This window comes from Phaseolus vulgaris, chromosome 11 (assembly GCF_000499845.2).
Source record: "Phaseolus vulgaris cultivar G19833 chromosome 11, P. vulgaris v2.0, whole genome shotgun sequence".
In the NCBI taxonomy this organism is placed as follows: domain Eukaryota; kingdom Viridiplantae; phylum Streptophyta; class Magnoliopsida; order Fabales; family Fabaceae; genus Phaseolus; species Phaseolus vulgaris.
In genome coordinates, this window is record NC_023749.2 from 8,196,632 (window position 1) to 8,213,608 (window position 16,977).

Consider the following 16,977-nt stretch of genomic DNA (forward strand, 5'->3'; position numbering starts at 1 on the left):
TTATGCGAAGCATGTCTAAGTGGGTTGAAATAGACATATCGCCCTGCGTTTTTTCTTAATGGGTCGTGGGTTGACCCGCACAACATCGTCATCCCTAATCAAAATTAAAGGCTTAACAATGTAATTAACAAGTGGTGAACAATAATAATCTACAAATCATGACTAGGGGCACTTGAACTTACTTAAGTCTACTTTAATCATCCGTACATGTAGGATCCCAATACAATCGCTATAAATAGTTGAACACTGTGAAAGGTAGCGAATCACTATAACATTTTACATATACCCTTTACTTAGACTGAAAACTGACTTGAGTGTCAGAGTATAATAGCAGGTTTTCTTGCTAAGATCGAAGATTCGAAGATCAAATATCCGAAGACCGAAGAACGAGGCTGAGAACACCACGTGTGAGGTTATATTCGATTCTGCATAAACCTTTTGGCGTCCATTATGGGACCAGAGAAAAACCACATGGTAACTTGATAAGTGCCTAAATTCAGCATTATTTCATATCAAAATATAAACACTTATTTGTGAGTATTAATTGCTAATTGACATATAAAATAATTCTTAATTTATGAATTTACATAAAAAAAAAAAATCATTAATTTATAAAATTAGAAACAGATTAAATAAACCAGTAAGAAGACACATGTTGTCATCCTTTTTGAGCAAGGACCAAGTTGTAGGATTTTGAGAGGAGAACATGAAATTGCAACATAGGAAATACTCAATTTTATTCATGCCACTTTGTTGTTTTCCTTATTATGTCCACCCTGAAAGTTTGTTATAGAAAATAGTTCAGAATAGACAAGGGAATCTAAGAATTGAAAGAAGAAAACATGATCAATTGGTGATTAAGCATAATACTCACTCATTCAGCTTGGCTTCTTCCTTCACTTCTGAGCTCACTTTCTTGGACCTTGGCTGTCTCACTTCGCCCAATAGTATTGATGGTTCTGGTTGCTGCTAAATGTTGCTAGTAAAACGACACATTTTGGAATCCATTTCACAATTTTTTTTGTATGAATGCATTTTAAACGTGTAATTTAAAACACTTTTAATACATTCTGTATAGTACTTTCTGAAAAAGTGTTAACATTTTAAAGTATTATTCTTGTCATTCAACTATAATGGGAAGGTGCAGGAAGCAAGTGTGGATGTGCCAAAAACAGTTGCATGTAGGAAGAAAACACCGTGTGATCCAATTTTAAATTTTTAAAATTGTCCTTTATTTTGGAATTTAAAATTTGAAATAAAAAATAATATTTTGAAAAAGTAAATCCAAAATAGATTTTTATGTTGCAGATATAAAATTCTAGAATAGAATTGAAAATCAAAATTCCATTCTAAAAAAAGTAATTCTAAAATACAAAACATATATTATGGAAAACAAGATCTCAAAATGTATTCAAGAAACAAGATCTCACTATGTAATGATTTTCCATTTCTATCATAAGCCTTCGGCAACTTGAAATACGATTTCACTTTATCAATTTGACTTTGGGAGCTTCGAATCTTTGCTTAATTTTAAGATATGGCACGATGACAATGATAAGGAGACCTAATTATTTCTTAGGCTTTAATAGTACTAATACCATATTACAACACAGCCTAAACCAAGTTTATCCTCAATTGTCTATGTTTGACCACTAGAATTTGATTTTAGTGTTTCATAAATAACTGAGTAACTCAGTTCAACAAGAAATGTTTCCATTCCAAGAGACCTTTAATGTTCATATCACCATTTCGGTCACTCTAGACGAGCTTGTTGTAGCAGATGCTCCCTGTATCTGTCTTGTGTTGTATGAATTGCAACTTAAGCACTTATGGGCCACAATATGGAATTGTACATGAGATTTCACTCCACAATCATTGCAAAGAATCCACACCTGGTTTCATGCAAATATACAGTTAGATATGTCTCACAAGCTACCCTTAATTCCTGGCTCTAAACCTTAAGAATTGGGACTTGTTACTTACCATCTTGTTTTTGAAGGTTTCAGGCATTGGAGTTAAGGCAATCTGAGCAAAAGTTTTAACTCGAAAATGTTACAAAACTGAATATATTGATGCAATCATATGCTGCCTAAAAAATATATCAATAGAAAGCAGTGGTGGATCTTCAGAAAATATTTTGCAGATGCCAAAATAGATGTACAAACATTTTGGGGGTACCAAATATATGAAATATACTAAAACTAAAAAAACTATTTTGATTTATGTATTAGTTTATATATGTGAAAAAAAATTGGGGAGGCCAAGGTCCCCTTCACTCCCAACTAAGCTCATCCACTGATAGAAAGAAAATGACATCTACATACCACTTTGTCAAGCTTCTTCCACAAACTTGACATGTCACATATGGATTTTGAGCACACAGGACATGAGTACCTATATCCGTTTTCAAATAATGAGAATTAATAACACTGGTTAAATGATGAAGACTGTCTCAAGGTGTATATCAACTCAGCCTCATAGCAGAATACTGCATGATGAAACTCATGAAGGTGTACACCATTTAAGTCCTTCATTGGTAACATGTAGATAGATGTAAATGCCTTACCTATGATGTTTTCCATCTCTTTGACACAGTCTAAATGTATAGTATGCGCGCAAGGCAAGACACTGATTTCTCTTACTGTATCAAATAGATACTGCATGGGGGAAATGAGGTAATCTAAATGAGAATCCGACATTTTTTCTAAACATTTCAGCCAATTATAGTACTAGTGATTTGTTTTACCTCAAAGCAGACAAGGCAATTGTGATGCATTGCTCCTTCTACACAACGATGCCCCTTTTCCATTACCTTGGAGTAGCAACATCCTAAAACATAATTTGGTAGATTTTTAGTAATTACTAATGGAGAAAAGGTATGAGAAAAACTAAACAATTGCATTTGGAGCAATGTAGTTACCACATCTCTTGCAGTGGAAAAAGTTACCCTTGCCCCCAGTTCTGTAAAAGTTATTGCATAGAGCAGATGATTATTCCAATTCTATTGAGCAACACACTATGAAATGTAGCGGATTAGCAGTTAGCAAACAGAGTGAAGAACTTTACCTGCAAATGCCACATTCATCACAGTGGTGTTGGTTCTTTGAAGTCTGCAAGATTGAAGAAATTTTTAACACAATTAGCACTATCAAGTCTAGCACTAACTAAAAGAAACAATCATGACACAAATTCTATTCCAGTGGAGAACTTACATCATCATCAAAGAATTTGCATATATAACAAAAATACTTGCCCATGCATACTCCACAGTTTATGCAGTACTGTTGAACCTGAGGGCATGAAAAATAACCAACAAATCAGTAGCTGCAGGCATATTTATGAGTATACACATCTTTCTATCGATTATTATAATTCAGATTTTTAGGATTTACATCTTGTCTGTGTCACATAAAGAGCATATAACCTAAAAATCAACAAAACATAATGGATTAAGGGAGTGAACAACATCAAATATTGATTAACATTGTGAGTAAAATAAGATAAGAACCAGATAAATATTAGAACTTTAGTTTGCTCAATGATCCAAAAATATAGAGAGCTTTAATGAAATTGCAATCCTACTAAACATGAAAATGACAATTCTCTGGCAATCAGAATATTATTTCTTATGAATTACTAAGGTACAGTATAACAACTACCATAAAGAATCAAACAAAATAACCGCCCCAATTCAAAATCAAGAAGTGAGTAATCACATGCAAACCTTCTTAATTTCATGGCGTGGAACATCATGACGATCCACAACATCAACCTCCTCAGAGTTCTGTTTAAATTAAAACAAAATGGATAAGAAACATGTATGTATGTATTGTTGGGAAAAATCAAGTAATTTCCACACTAAAACAACACAACTAGTGAAATGAAATCAGTTCAGAACAAATGAACCGGACAAAACACTAACAGAGCTACCCGACAAATAATATTGAATATTATACTATAACAGAAAAGAAAGCAGTATAATACCAATAAATAGAACGGAATAATTAAAAGAGATAAAGAAGAAAAAACACACCCAAACTTGTTAACAGAGTTAAGCCAATTTAGCTTAATCTCCGAGCACAGCTAAACAACCCGCTTTTATTAATGTGGGAGAAGATATTACAACTTGAGATATCAACAATGAAGGAGGAGAGGTTACTTTATAACCCTCAAACCCCCTCCCCAAATAATTCCCACTAATGTGGGTTTGAGATTAAGCCAAAATCAACAAATCTCCACCTTGGCTTAATTTCAAGTCCCACCTAATACAAATCTTCTCAAACAAACATAACCAAACCAATCTTTGCGGTGCTTCAAATTTGTGCTTCCGGGCACCAACTTCAAATGTGCAAGATATTAACCAAGTCTAAACAATGTTCAAACTTGACCCCTGTAACCACCTTGGTGAGCATATCTGCAGGATTCTCCGTAGTGTGAATTTTCTGAAGAACAATCTCCTCTTCTTCGAGAATCTCACGCACAAAGTGATAACAAACATCAATGCCTCTTCGTCTGTGCATGAAATACTTGATTCTTTGCTAAATGAATAACACTTTGACTGTCAGAATATACCTCGAGTTGTTTCTGACCAACTCCCAAGTCTTTAAGCAACCCATGAAGCCAAATTGTTTCTTTCACAGCCTCTGTAATCGCCATATACTCTCCCTCTGTCGTAGACAAAGCCACCGTAGACTGCAAGGTAGACTTCCAACTAACTGGCGCTTTTGCTAAAGTGAACAAATAGTCAGTTGTAGATTGTCGCTTATCCAAATCACCTGCATAATTAGAATCACAATATCCAACTATGCATTGGCCAAGTGATTCATCTTGCTCAAATGTCAATCCAACATCTACGGTATTTTGGAGGTACTGTAGAGTCCATCTCACAGCTTGCCAATAACCCTTGCCCGGATCATGCATGTACCTACTAACAACTTGTGAAATATCTGGTCCCGTACACACCATTGCATACATCAAGCTTCCAACTGCATTTGCATATGGAACTTTCGCCATGTATTATCGTTCTTCATCAGTCGTCGGAGATAAGCGACTACTCAATTTCAAATGAGGAGCAAGTGGGGTACTTATAGGTTTTGTATCTTCATGCATACCAAAAGATTGTAGTACCTTCTGCAAATTATTGCTTTTATGGCAGCCAAAGTTTCCCCCTCTCTCTGTCCTTGTTTATCTCCAAACCTCATATGTCACAGCTTTGTTGCCTCGGCATTCTTCTTAGTGCTAGAAGTTGTTGTCGCTACTGTCCCCACCACTGTACTACCTTGGTGGTAATACAAATTGTTCTTCCTTACGCCTTTCAACATCACCCGTGCTTCTGAAGTTGCTTTAAGAATTCTATCTCGCATCGTCACAACTAGGCCTTTAGATTCTAAAGCCCCCATGAGATGAGATTCTTCTTTAACTTTGGCACGTACCGCACATCCCGCAAAATTCTGGTAGATCCATCATGATTCTGCAACTTGATTGAACCTATCCCGGTTGTCTTACATGGATTATCATTACCCATGTAAACAACCCTGCCATCGAGTTCTTGAAATTCGAAGAACCATTCTCGAATGGGACACATATGATAGGTACAACCTGAATCAAATATTCACTCATTTGGATACGATGATGCTGAAGGCGAGACAATCAAAGAGATATATGATTCCACATCACTTTTGCATTCTGCAACATTTGCATCTTGTGGAGTTTTCCCTTTTGATATGATTCCAATAACAAGATATAGATGATTCTTTGACTTTTTATGGAATCAACTTGAGTTGGAATATGATTAGGCACTTTTCTAGAATTGGATCAATGTTCTATCATTCAATAACTCACCAAAACTTAAGTAACCAAGCCAAAACTCATATGGAAGTCCATTGCTTGTCAATTGAATCGGTTAAAAGGCATAAGAATTCAAATGAACCGATTAAAATGCCTAACAATTGAAATGCACCGAACAAAAGCAAGAAAGAAGGAAGATGAACCGATTACATTCAGCAAGGAAGAAGAAGAACCGAACAAAACCTGAAATAAAGCTAAAGCACCGAATAGAATTGCAAGAAAGAACCTAAGACATGTTTTAAGAGTTCATATGGACATGGAGATGAAAGAAATAGATGGAAAAGAGAGAAGACTTATGTGGTTGAAGAACTTGGTTGATGAACACGTCACTTGAAATGTGATTGCTCCAAGATAAGTGTGAATTGCCGTCACTTGAGGAACCAAGGCACTCAAGATGAGACTAGGAAGAGGAGAAGACAAATCTCACTCACTCAATCACTAATTTGGGAGAGTTTCATTACTTCAAAAATCAATTTTGCATTTAGAAGGACCTAAGCCCTCCTTATATAGGAGAAGGACCGGTCATGAAGTTTACAAAGCTTACACAACAAGCTAACCAAAAGTCCCTTGCACATGTCTCACTTCTAGCGCCTATAGTGAGCTATGAAGGGTCAATCTACTAGAATGTTCTAAAACTAATATCTAAAGATGCCTTTACATAAGAGGTGTCTTTAGGTTTCCCTCTTTGAACCTACCTAAACACTATTCTATATTATTTACAAATTTATACAAAAGAAACTATAAAGAGAGATATTAATTGAAGTCTATTCTTGAGTCCTCTTTTGGCTTTAGGCTTGGTCTTCTTTTTATTTTAATTCTTCTTTAATATTTGAGAAGACTAGAAGGAAGAACTTCAAATGTGTGGGTGAATGACCTCTTCCTTCATTAATAAAAGTCTCTCCTATGTGATCTCCATCAGTTTTGGACAGTCTTTCTTCCAGTGTTCTTTCTCATGACAGAAAACACACTCATCTTTTGGCAACGACTCGACCTTTAGACTTAGACCTTCCTCTTCTCCCCTTTGTCTGACTTTGTTGACGACCTCTTACCACCAATGGTTTTTCTGATGTCGTTGATTTGTTTTTCATCTTATTTTGCTTTCTCAATTCATGACTATACAAAGCAGAACAAACACCATCTAAAGACACATTCTCCTTCCCGTGAAGTAGCGTAGTCTCCAAATGTTCAAATTCATCAGGAAGAGATGATAACAACATCAAAGCCAAATCTTCATCTTCAAACTTCACATCTAAATTCAACAACTCTGCTAGTAATTGATTAAACATAGTGATGTGTTCATTCATAGTAGTACCTTGTTGGTAGTCAAACGGAAACAACCTTTTCTTCATCAGGAACTTGTTAAGACCACTCTTTTTCAGAAATTTGTCCTCCAATGTCTTCCACAGTTTATGTGCAGAAGTCTCGTTTTTTAAAGCATACTTCTGCTCTTTGGAGAGGCAAGATCGAATAGTTACGCACGCCAATCGGTTGAAGATGCTCCAGTCTTTATCCTCTATCTCTTCTGGTTTCTCTTCCTCAATAGCAATATCAAGACCCTGCTGGAAAAGAGAGTCCAAGACCTCTCCTTGCCACATGCCGAAATGGCCAGTGCCATCAAATATTTCTACCGCCAATTTCAAACTGGACACCGGGAACCTCGACCATGATGACGAGGAGCTCGACACAGTGATGTGTTCATTCATAGTAGTATCTTGTTGGTTGTCAAATCGAAACAACCTTTTCTTCATCAGGAGTTTGTTCTGACCACTCTTTTTTAGAAACTTGTCCTCCAATCCCTTCCACAGTTTGTGTGCAGAAGTCACATTTTTTAAAGCATATTTTTGCTCTCTGGACAGACATGATCGAATAGTTCCGCACGCCAATCGATTGATGATGCTCCAGTCTTTATCCTCTACCCCTTCTGGTTTCTTTTCTTCGATAGCAATATCAAGACCCTGTTGGAAAAGAGAGTCCAAGACCTCTCCTTGCCACATGTCGAAATGGCCAGTGTCATCAAATATTTCAACTGCCAATTTCAAACTGAACACCGGGAACCTCGACCATGATGACGAGGAGCCCGACACCCTGGATGAAATATTTAAGGCAACATCTTTCGCTTCTTGATCTTTATTTTCCATTACAGACTCAAACTTCTGATACCACTTGTTAAGAAAAATCGAGTAATTTCCCTACTAAAACAACACAATTAGTGAAATGAATCATGAATCAGTTCAGAACAAATGAACCGGACATAACACTAACAGAGCTACCAAACAAATAATATTGAATACTATACTATAACATAAAAGAAAGCAATATAATACGAATAAATAGAGCAGAATAATTAAAAGAGATAAAGAAGAAAAAATACCCAAAACTTGTTAACAGAGTTCGGTCAGTTTAGACTAATCTCCAAACACAGTTGAAACAATCCGCTTTTATTAATATGAGAGAAGATATTACAACTTATGATATCAACAATTAAAGAGGAGAGGTTACTTTATAACCCTCAAACCCCCTCCCCAAATAATTTCCACCTATGTGAGATTTGAAATTAAGCCAAAATCAACATGTATGCAAGTATAAATTTTCTGCTAACACTAACACAACTCTAAAACGATGAAAAATTGGCAAAAGCATAAAATTATACCTTAGCTTCGTTATGGCAATGCCTACAGTAAAAAACCTCATCACAACACGGCGCTCTGATCTTGCATCTCCTTCTGTAATGCGTGCACCTGTCTCAAACAACATGACAGAAACAAGATAACATTTTTCTCTCTTTTCCGGTAAACCCAAAAAGGGAAATGAAATCCCAACCGAACGAAATTCTGAAATACAGCAGATGAAGAAAAAGAGTGAAAAAATGATCGTCTCAAGACATTAAGAAGTACCCAAAATTCTGAATCCCACGTTCCATAGCAGAAAGTTGTGTGGGATTAGATTCAGAGTACTCTGATACAAGAAGACAATTAGATGAAACAACCTCTCGGGTGGTTTCCATTGTTCTTCGTGTTGTCTAGTTTGTTATAATGGGGTAGCATCTCTCATCACAATTGTTTAAATAAATAATAAACACAATATGTTAATAAGAATTTTGTAATTACAATTTTTTAAAATTGAAAATAATTATTTATAACATTCCCCTAAACAACTCTAGTATTATTAGAGGTTCTTCATCATGTAAATTCTTAAGTGTTATCTTAATTTAATTATTTTTTGTAGGCTTCATGGTTCATTCTTACTTTTATAATACTGAAACTCTAATTAGCGTTTTATTTAGTTATTATATATATATATATATATTACAAATTCAAAATATTATTTAAAAAATTTAATATAAAATTTTAAGTCTTAATCTTGTAATTATCTAAGTTTCATTTAAAACATTATTAATTTATGATTATTCATATTGAATTATGTGACAAACTCATTGTACACCTTTTATAGAAAAAATATGTAATTATGTATGCAATTTTTTATAGAAAAAAATACACATTACACTAATCATATAAACTTATGAATATGAATAAGAAACTTATAGTTTAATTCGAGAAAATAATGTAACTCTTTTTACATCTCAGAAGTATATATTTAATTTAATAAATTCACAGAACGAGCAAATTTAAAGAACAAAAAACCATAAATAAGTTTTAAAAAATTAAAAAATGGTAACTGCACTTTATTATTATTTTATTTCTTGATTTATTTTTACTGAAATCTTATTTTAATGTTATTGTAAGTCAAATTCCTAACCCACTAGTTTCGAAGACTTAAGAGCTTTTCAATTCGATTATTGGATAAGTCAATAAAAATATCCTTATTTTAATATTGGATTCTGAGTTGATTAATGAGGTATTGATGAAATGAACAAGTGTAGTAGCAATGACAAATGAAACATTTAAAATAAAATTGAATTGTCCGAGGTTGGACGTTAAAAAATTAATGCGTCATAATTTTATAGATGACACATGCAAACTGTTGGAGCAATATAAGAAGGGGACATTGCAAAAGAAACAAAATGATCCTACCATAGTTCAACCAGAATATTTTAATTTGCAATCTCTTTCTTTTATCATTATTGATGTTTCTTTACTCAGATATCAGTTTCCAATCTATTCCATTGAATTTGGTGTATGGATACATTCTGGTGTGGATCACAGCATAATAGCTTAGCAAGTAATGCAGTGGCCATTAATAGAGTTCTGGATAATCATACTGAGAGTGTTCCAAATAGGTAAACAACAAAAATATGCCGAGTTTCATTTTAACTACATTTCATTACAATTTAGATACACTTCAACTAATCAATGACAATTTATAACAACATCCACTTTGATGAATTCAAAACAAGGGTATTTCATGAAGCTGCCCCTAGTTGCAATTGTCAGAACAATGTTTTAAATAGGTACCTGGTCACAAGTTCAATGCTCTCAGTATTTTCACCAGTTCATAAAAACAAGACACTAACAATCATTGAGCAACAATTATATTTTATGTAGAATCAACATGAAGCTACAGATATTCCATGTCAAAATACCGTTGTCAATAAGTAAAACTATCAAAATGGAACTATGTAATTCATGTTGCGAAGACCTTAATCAGTGGATTAAAACTATGTTGTGGTTGTTGTAATCATACAATTACCATTTTATAATTATTTTGATTATGTTTAGCCAGAGGAAAACAAAAAAAAAAGTTTACTGAAACTACCTACTTTTTAGGATATACAAGTGCAATCGAGCATAAAATAAATTTGTTCTTTTATCTTCTTTTATACCCATTTAGCATAGATTACACAAGAACTCAAGACAACATATAAAGGTTGCACTCGGGTAAATAATTTAGTTAAGCACTGAAGTAATAAGAACACAATACATGAGTGCGTGTAGCTTAATTTAATAAACTTGCCGTGAAGCTTATTCAAATAAACTAACAGAGCTTATAAGGTCATAAGTCATATCCATGAGCTTAACAAACACCTAGTTAAGTGCTTATATAATTTGCAAGTAGGTTTACAATTAGACCCTAAATCCAAACTCTAAGAATAATAGACGAGCTCAAATAAGCTCTTTGAATGCCCCTAGAGCAAGAAGCTCTTCCTACATTCAAATAATTTCAAGGCACTGGAGATCAGTATAACATTGGCATTCATCAGTGATATGAATCATACCTTCCCTATACATATTGAACAAACTTAACAGATGTCAATCCATATAAATAATTCCCCGAAGAAAATGGCAGAAGAGGACTCAATTGAAGCAGGGTCACGACCCTGAAGCCATTTTCTCCACTTGCTTTGTTCATAGCAAGAAACTTCGTATTTCCTTTCCTTCCACTAGTCTTACAATACGCTCACGAGCAAAATATCTTGCAATTAGAAAAGTAACCCTAGCTGCTATCAATAATACGTCAAAATATTAGACAAAAAATATGCATAACATTAGAAATAACTAACACCACAAAAAATTGTATACTTCTTTGCCCCGATAATAATTTCAAATAGAATATGATGTTTAACAGTCCAATAATTCACTTACAAGTAATTGTTTACTCTTGCCCCCTAAATTTCAGATGTGAAACAAGTGTTGAATATTAACAAGTATACTGTAAATTATACTTTGAAAAATACTAGTCATTAACATATGTGAACTGTGTGCAAGTAAGTTCGCCTCATGTCCTTTTTACAGAATTGACTCAGTGTTAACTGATTGAGACTAACAGATAGAAGTTCAGCTGATATGGTTAAGGGAATGACAGGAATCGCAAGGATCAGGACAACATTTAGATAGAAGCATTACAAATGTACAAAAGAAAACAGGGGGAGCGCTTTTGGCGGAGGGAAGACAATTAACTTGAACACAAACAGTGAATGACGTTATTGTGATATACTCAGTAGAGTAGTATATAGCTTAGAGAGTAGAGAATGTGTGTGTGTGAAAGTTATGAGATATAAACAGGAATAGTAAAGAGCGAGAGGTTGAATGAAAATGGAATGAAATATAATGCATCGATACCTTCACATCAAGAATACATACTTCTTAATCCAAGCATAATATGGCAAACTATGCTCACAAGTTTCAGTATCCACCACTAATTCAGTATCAGAGATCATTATTTACAACTATATAACCTGGGAGATCTCCTAACTGGAGAAATAAGATCGGCTATTGGAAAAATATTTTTGGCTATTGGATCTTTCTCGTCTTCTTCCGGCATAGTGTGACTAGTTTTGGAAATGCTTCTCGTTACCCTCCTACTTAATGAATTGTTGGCATCCAGCCCTATCTTTTGTGTACTAGCTTTCCTTTTATAGGCCGAAGTTGGAGTTTTCGGAGGTTTAATGATGTTTTTTCCAGAAGGGCCTGTCCGATCATGCATACCGATCAAGGATTGACCATTGGTTTGGCTTTCAACACTGGCTTTCCTTTCAACACTGGCTTTGTTTTCAACTGGGATTCGTTTTTCACTATTGTTACATTCACGTTTCTTGTTATCAATTGAAGAAGCAGTAGAGTCACCAAAACTACGACGTGAATACTTCTTCCAATCGTGAGGAAATCCAACCAGGAAGTGTTGACAAACCTGGTAAAAGAGATAGAATTTAAATGTTATACCCATCAACAGGATTAGGATATTCAATTAATAGAGATATATTGAATTTCATTCTGATGTTAGGTTGTTAAATACCTCTAAGGAGACGCCATTTTGAGATGAACGAGAGGTGTTGATGAAACCACGGAAAATAATAACGATGCCATCTTGAGTATGTAGGACATTGGCCTCTTCTCTCTCTGCAATGACGGTGGACAAAAACACTCTTTCTCTACCTCTCCTGCGCGTACGAATTGCAATCACTCCTTTTCCAGCAATGAAAAAGTTGAATTAAAAAAAGAGAGAACTTACTCGCTGGAAGCAACCCCGCCAACGGCTAAACCGTTGCGTTGATTGACAAGCCACCATTGTTGCAAGAAAACCTACAGAAAGAATAGTGATTTCCTATTAGCATTGTGGGGGAAGAAGGAAGATGGAGAAAGGAATTAGCATTATATAATACACTAGATTTAGGCGCCACGCGAATGGTGCTGACACTGCCACCGCCACCGCCACCGCCACTGCCGCCGCCGACGACCGCCATTCTCCTTCTCAACTGAACCAAACTCTTCTGCCTAAAACAAATAGACTCCACCTAGACATAAATCCAGTTCCGACCCATTCATTCCCACGGCTACCAAAACGGGGCAGCTCGTGCCGTTTAGTTTGCACATTTGGATCCACCTTCACATTTGAAATAAAATTAGGGTTTTTCTTCTTCCATTTTCATTTTTTTTTATCTTTGTATTATAAAAATATGATAGTATTATAATATATTCAACCTATTATGATTTAGAATATAGTTTTAGATTATATAATTTATAATAATATTTTTAGTTGTAAAACCTAATACAATATTATGCCATTTAAAAATAATCCAAAAATAATATTTTAAATTGTGTAATTCAAAATAAAATTATGTAATTTAGGATATAATTTCAAATTATGTAATTTAGAGTATAATTTTTCTGAATGGTATAATTTAAAATATATTTTAGATAGTTGTTTAATTAAAAATATTTTGAATTAAATATTCTAAAACATCATAAATCCATGAGGAGATATTATGACAACAATATATTAATCTCTTTGAATTGTAAAATAATTTAGCTTAGTTTCATCCATGAGGTGAATAGGTTAAACAAGTGCAACTCCTATTTGTGATCAAGCGTGGATTCCTTATCATGTTAGGGTTTGTTTTGGATGTGGTGAATGATGAATTTACATTAAAGATGAATTTTACCTTGCATTTAGATAGATACTTTTATAATTTGTAAGACGCTAAAATAGATTGAATTTGAATTGATTTCATTTCATTTTTTAAATATATTGTTTAGTTAAATTAATTCAAAATCATTGAATTTTAATTTTATAGTTTGGATAAAATATTTCAATTACCTTTAAATACAAAGAAGTCATTCAAATACTAAAGAATTATTAGTAATTCAAAAATATTACTATTCATGAATTCTTTTAGTTGGCTTAGGATTTAGGATTTGATTAATATTATTTTTTTTGACAATGTTCATTTGTTTTTTTCAAATAACATTTTTTTTTATTGGTGTAAGTTAATATTGAATTTGGTTGATGTCAATGACAAACATTGATTGAAGTTATTTTTGTGGCGTTCATGTGTTCTTATTCTTAACTTTTCGTCAAATGAAATTTTTTATAATTGACATTGATAAAAAATAATCATAGTTAATGTTGGTTGAAAGAAAATAATGTTCTAACAAACTATCAACAAAGAATAACAATAGTATCATTGATAAAAAAAAAAAATCATTGAAGACGTTGAAACAAAATAACCATGACAAACGTATGTCAGAAAATCTAATTCACATTCGTCAAAAAAATTATCTCCCTTACACTGATTTTGAAAAAATGTTGACTAAGAAATAATAATGACTTACAAGAACAAAAATTCTTCTAACAATGAAAAAAAAATCATATTAACAACAATAAAAAAAGTTCTAATATTGAGAAATTATTCCAACCTTTGTTGTCTACAAAATTACGATTCATATTGGTTGAAAACCCCGACTGACATTAATTGACAAATAATCTCAATTGATATAATTTGATAAAAAAATGTGTTATGCATAAGCCAAAAAAATATCATTAATGAAAATCAATAAATCCTAATTAATGTTGATTGAAAAATAGCTTTGGCCTAACATAAAAAGATAAAACAATTCTAGATATGGTAGTTATTTAGGCTTTAAAACGAACAAAAAGGTTTCCCGAGGCGTGAGTAATCACTGTCCGTAAGGACTTATCCGCGGTGTATTCCGCAAGTCCCCCAGGATATAACAGGAACTTTCCGGTAATTTCCGAGGATCAGAACTAGCAAGTTTCTCTTCTAAAAGAGTAATATCAAATAGAACCCAGAAAATTATAATATTAAAATAAAGAGGAAAGAGAAATTAAAAAGAGAAAAATTGGGGAAAGGAAGAAGATGAAGAATCGGAGGAAGAAGATGAAGTAGTGAGAGTGAGAGATGCATTTCTGAAGAGGGTGGAGCTCTCTTATATAGGGAGAGGATCCAAGAATCCGTTCCAACTTCCAAACCCACGTGTTTTCGTCCAACCTTGCAACTGCGGCGGCAACGTTCTAAAATCCCGAAGGACCAGGCACAGCGTGCGCGGAAGCGGAGCAACGTTCTTCAACTTTCGAAGGGCAAGGTAGTGCTTTCCCGGTCATGCGGCCACGATCCAGGGTGGAGAGGGCAACGAGTGCGAAGATCTCGGTAAGTTCCAGTTTCTACTGCACTTCCGAGATCTCCTCCAACGGAATCAAAAAGCTAGGGTTTTCCACGCACAAACCATTTCCGTTTCACACACTCTATTTTTCGTTTTTGTTTTGCTATATTAGGTTCTGTTTTACAACAATCCCCCACATATTGCAAAAAATAAAACATAGAGATAGAGAAAGAAAAGAATATTCTGGGTTCATCTAAGATGTAATGCATCAGATCTGGTATAGCAAGCTATATGAACCAGTCTTAGATTGATGAACGTAACACATAGTGTAGTTGGTATAGCAAGCTATATGAACCAAGACACTTAGTATGTGTTAGAGGTTTATCAGTCACAATACACCCCCACATTACTTGTTGTTATCGCTGTGTTGCGCTACTAGGCCATGCGCGTGCCCGATATTCATGAGTGCTATAGAGATCTTGCCAAGATCTCATGCAAGCGGCCCCACTTGACACTCATATAGGTGATTTCATCAAGTGTATGCTACAAATCATACACCACCCATAAGGGATATGAAAATCATTAGAACTTTGTAAATCGTTAAAACTCTTTTACCTCTGAATTTTAAGCACAAAGTTTATCCTCTCGATAATGTAGTATCTAGCACTTTCACACACACCATAGGAATGGACAAAATTGATTTAAAATCAATATTAGTGCTAGCAGAACTAACAAGTGACTTGTTTTTACCCATATGAACCTTATTCATGGGATCTCCAATCACAAAGGTTGGGTTTCCATCTCTTGTTTGTTTGCAAGTGGCTTAAGTCCCATTCCCCTCGATGTTTCTAAAATCATTTTTCTCCCTAGGGGTTTTGTCAGAGGATCTGCCAAATTCCGTTCTGACTTGACATAGTCAATAGAAATCGTTCCACTCTTTAACAGCTGTTTCACCAAATTGTGTCTTAATTGTATATGTCTATTCTTTCCATTATAGCTCTTATTTTTAGCTATAGCTATTGCCGATTGGCAATCACAATGCATTGATACAGATGGGGTTGGTTTCATTCCTAAAGGAATGTTTGCTAAGAAGTTTTTCAACCACTCAGCTTCACTACCAGCCATTTCTAGAGCAACAAACTCAGATTCCATTGTTGATCTTGCAATAATAGTTTGTCTGGCTGATCTCCATGTAACTGCACCACCCCCAAGTGTAAATACATAACCACTAGTGGATTTTGTCTCATATGAATCAGAGATCCAGTTAGCATCACTGTACCCTTCTAGCACAGCGGGAAATCCACTATATTCAATGGCATAATCCATTGTACCTCTCAAGTATTTCATGAGTCTCGCAAGTGCTTCCCAATGATCCTGACTAGGACATTGAGTGTATCTACTCAATCTACCTACTGCATAAGCAATATCTGGTCTAGAAAAGCTCATTAAATGCAATAAGCTCCCAATTATCTGGGCATACTGAGTTTGAGAAATAGATTCTCCTCTGTTCTTCTTTAATTTAGAGTTAGCATCATAAGGGGTACTCACTGACTTAAAGTCATAGTAACAAAACTTCTTTAGAAGTTTCTCAGTGTATTTTTCTTGGGATAGTAATATACTATCTCCCTTCCTTATGATTTTAACTCCTAGAATCACACTTGTTTCACCCATGTCTTTCATCTCAAACTTAGATCCAAGAAACAATTTTGTTTTAAAAACTATATCATTGCATGTACCAAAAATTAGCATGTCATCCACATACAAACATATAATGACATATTCACCATTCTCAGATCTAGAATACACACATTTATCAGCATCATTGGTAGAAAAA

General features: G+C 34.3%; 2 protein-coding genes across 4 annotated transcripts; both read right to left on the reverse strand.

Moving 5' to 3' along the window:
* Positions 1-1,471: 1,471 nt before the first annotated feature.
* On the reverse strand, positions 1,472-8,889 carry LOC137826135 (E3 ubiquitin-protein ligase RZFP34). 3 transcript variants are annotated; one of them, XM_068632014.1, is made up of 12 exons: positions 8,742-8,889; positions 8,498-8,585; positions 3,725-3,784; positions 3,395-3,424; positions 3,213-3,293; positions 3,067-3,110; positions 2,921-2,961; positions 2,747-2,829; positions 2,574-2,657; positions 2,325-2,402; positions 1,984-2,025; positions 1,472-1,892 (listed from the first exon to the last, which is right to left on the reverse strand). In XM_068632014.1, the coding sequence occupies exons 1-12, from the start codon at positions 8,849-8,851 to the stop codon at positions 1,737-1,739; spliced, it is 897 nt and encodes a 298-aa protein (XP_068488115.1). In that variant the 5' UTR covers positions 8,852-8,889; the 3' UTR covers positions 1,472-1,736. The 3 variants fall into 3 exon arrangements, with proteins under 3 accessions (XP_068488115.1, XP_068488097.1, XP_068488106.1); XM_068631996.1 differs by lacking the exons at positions 1,472-1,892; positions 1,984-2,025; positions 2,325-2,402; ... (5 more) ...; positions 3,395-3,424; positions 3,725-3,784 and adding an exon at positions 6,300-8,036; XM_068632005.1 differs by lacking the exons at positions 1,472-1,892; positions 1,984-2,025; positions 2,325-2,402; ... (5 more) ...; positions 3,395-3,424; positions 3,725-3,784 and adding an exon at positions 6,300-8,039 and having other exon boundaries at positions 8,498-8,884.
* Positions 8,890-11,827: 2,938 nt separating this feature from the next.
* LOC137829787 (uncharacterized) lies at positions 11,828-13,146 on the reverse strand. Its single transcript, XM_068636705.1, has 4 exons — positions 12,905-13,146; positions 12,754-12,824; positions 12,538-12,682; positions 11,828-12,432 (listed from the first exon to the last, which is right to left on the reverse strand). Exons 1-4 carry the CDS (start codon positions 12,983-12,985, stop codon positions 11,962-11,964), a joined length of 768 nt encoding a protein of 255 aa, XP_068492806.1. The 5' UTR covers positions 12,986-13,146; the 3' UTR covers positions 11,828-11,961.
* Between the last annotated feature and the right edge of the window lie 3,831 nt (positions 13,147-16,977).

Coding starts and splice junctions, on each gene's coding strand:
- LOC137826135 (XM_068631996.1), bottom strand. CDS start 8,851: ATGGAAACCACCCGAGAGGTTGTTTCATCTAATTGTCTTCTTGTATCA. Junction 8,586..8,741: donor CGTGGGATTCAGAATTTTGG/GTACTTCTTAAT, acceptor TGTTTGAGACAG/GTGCACGCATTACAGAAGGA. Junction 8,037..8,497: donor ATTGCCATAACGAAGCTAAG/GTATAATTTTAT, acceptor TTGTTTTAGTAG/GGAAATTACTCGATTTTTCT.
- LOC137829787 (XM_068636705.1), bottom strand. CDS start 12,985: ATGGCGGTCGTCGGCGGCGGCAGTGGCGGTGGCGGTGGCGGTGGCAGT. Junction 12,825..12,904: donor GCGTGGCGCCTAAATCTAGT/GTATTATATAAT, acceptor TTCTTTCTGTAG/GTTTTCTTGCAACAATGGTG. Junction 12,683..12,753: donor GGCGGGGTTGCTTCCAGCGA/GTAAGTTCTCTC, acceptor TCGTACGCGCAG/GAGAGGTAGAGAAAGAGTGT.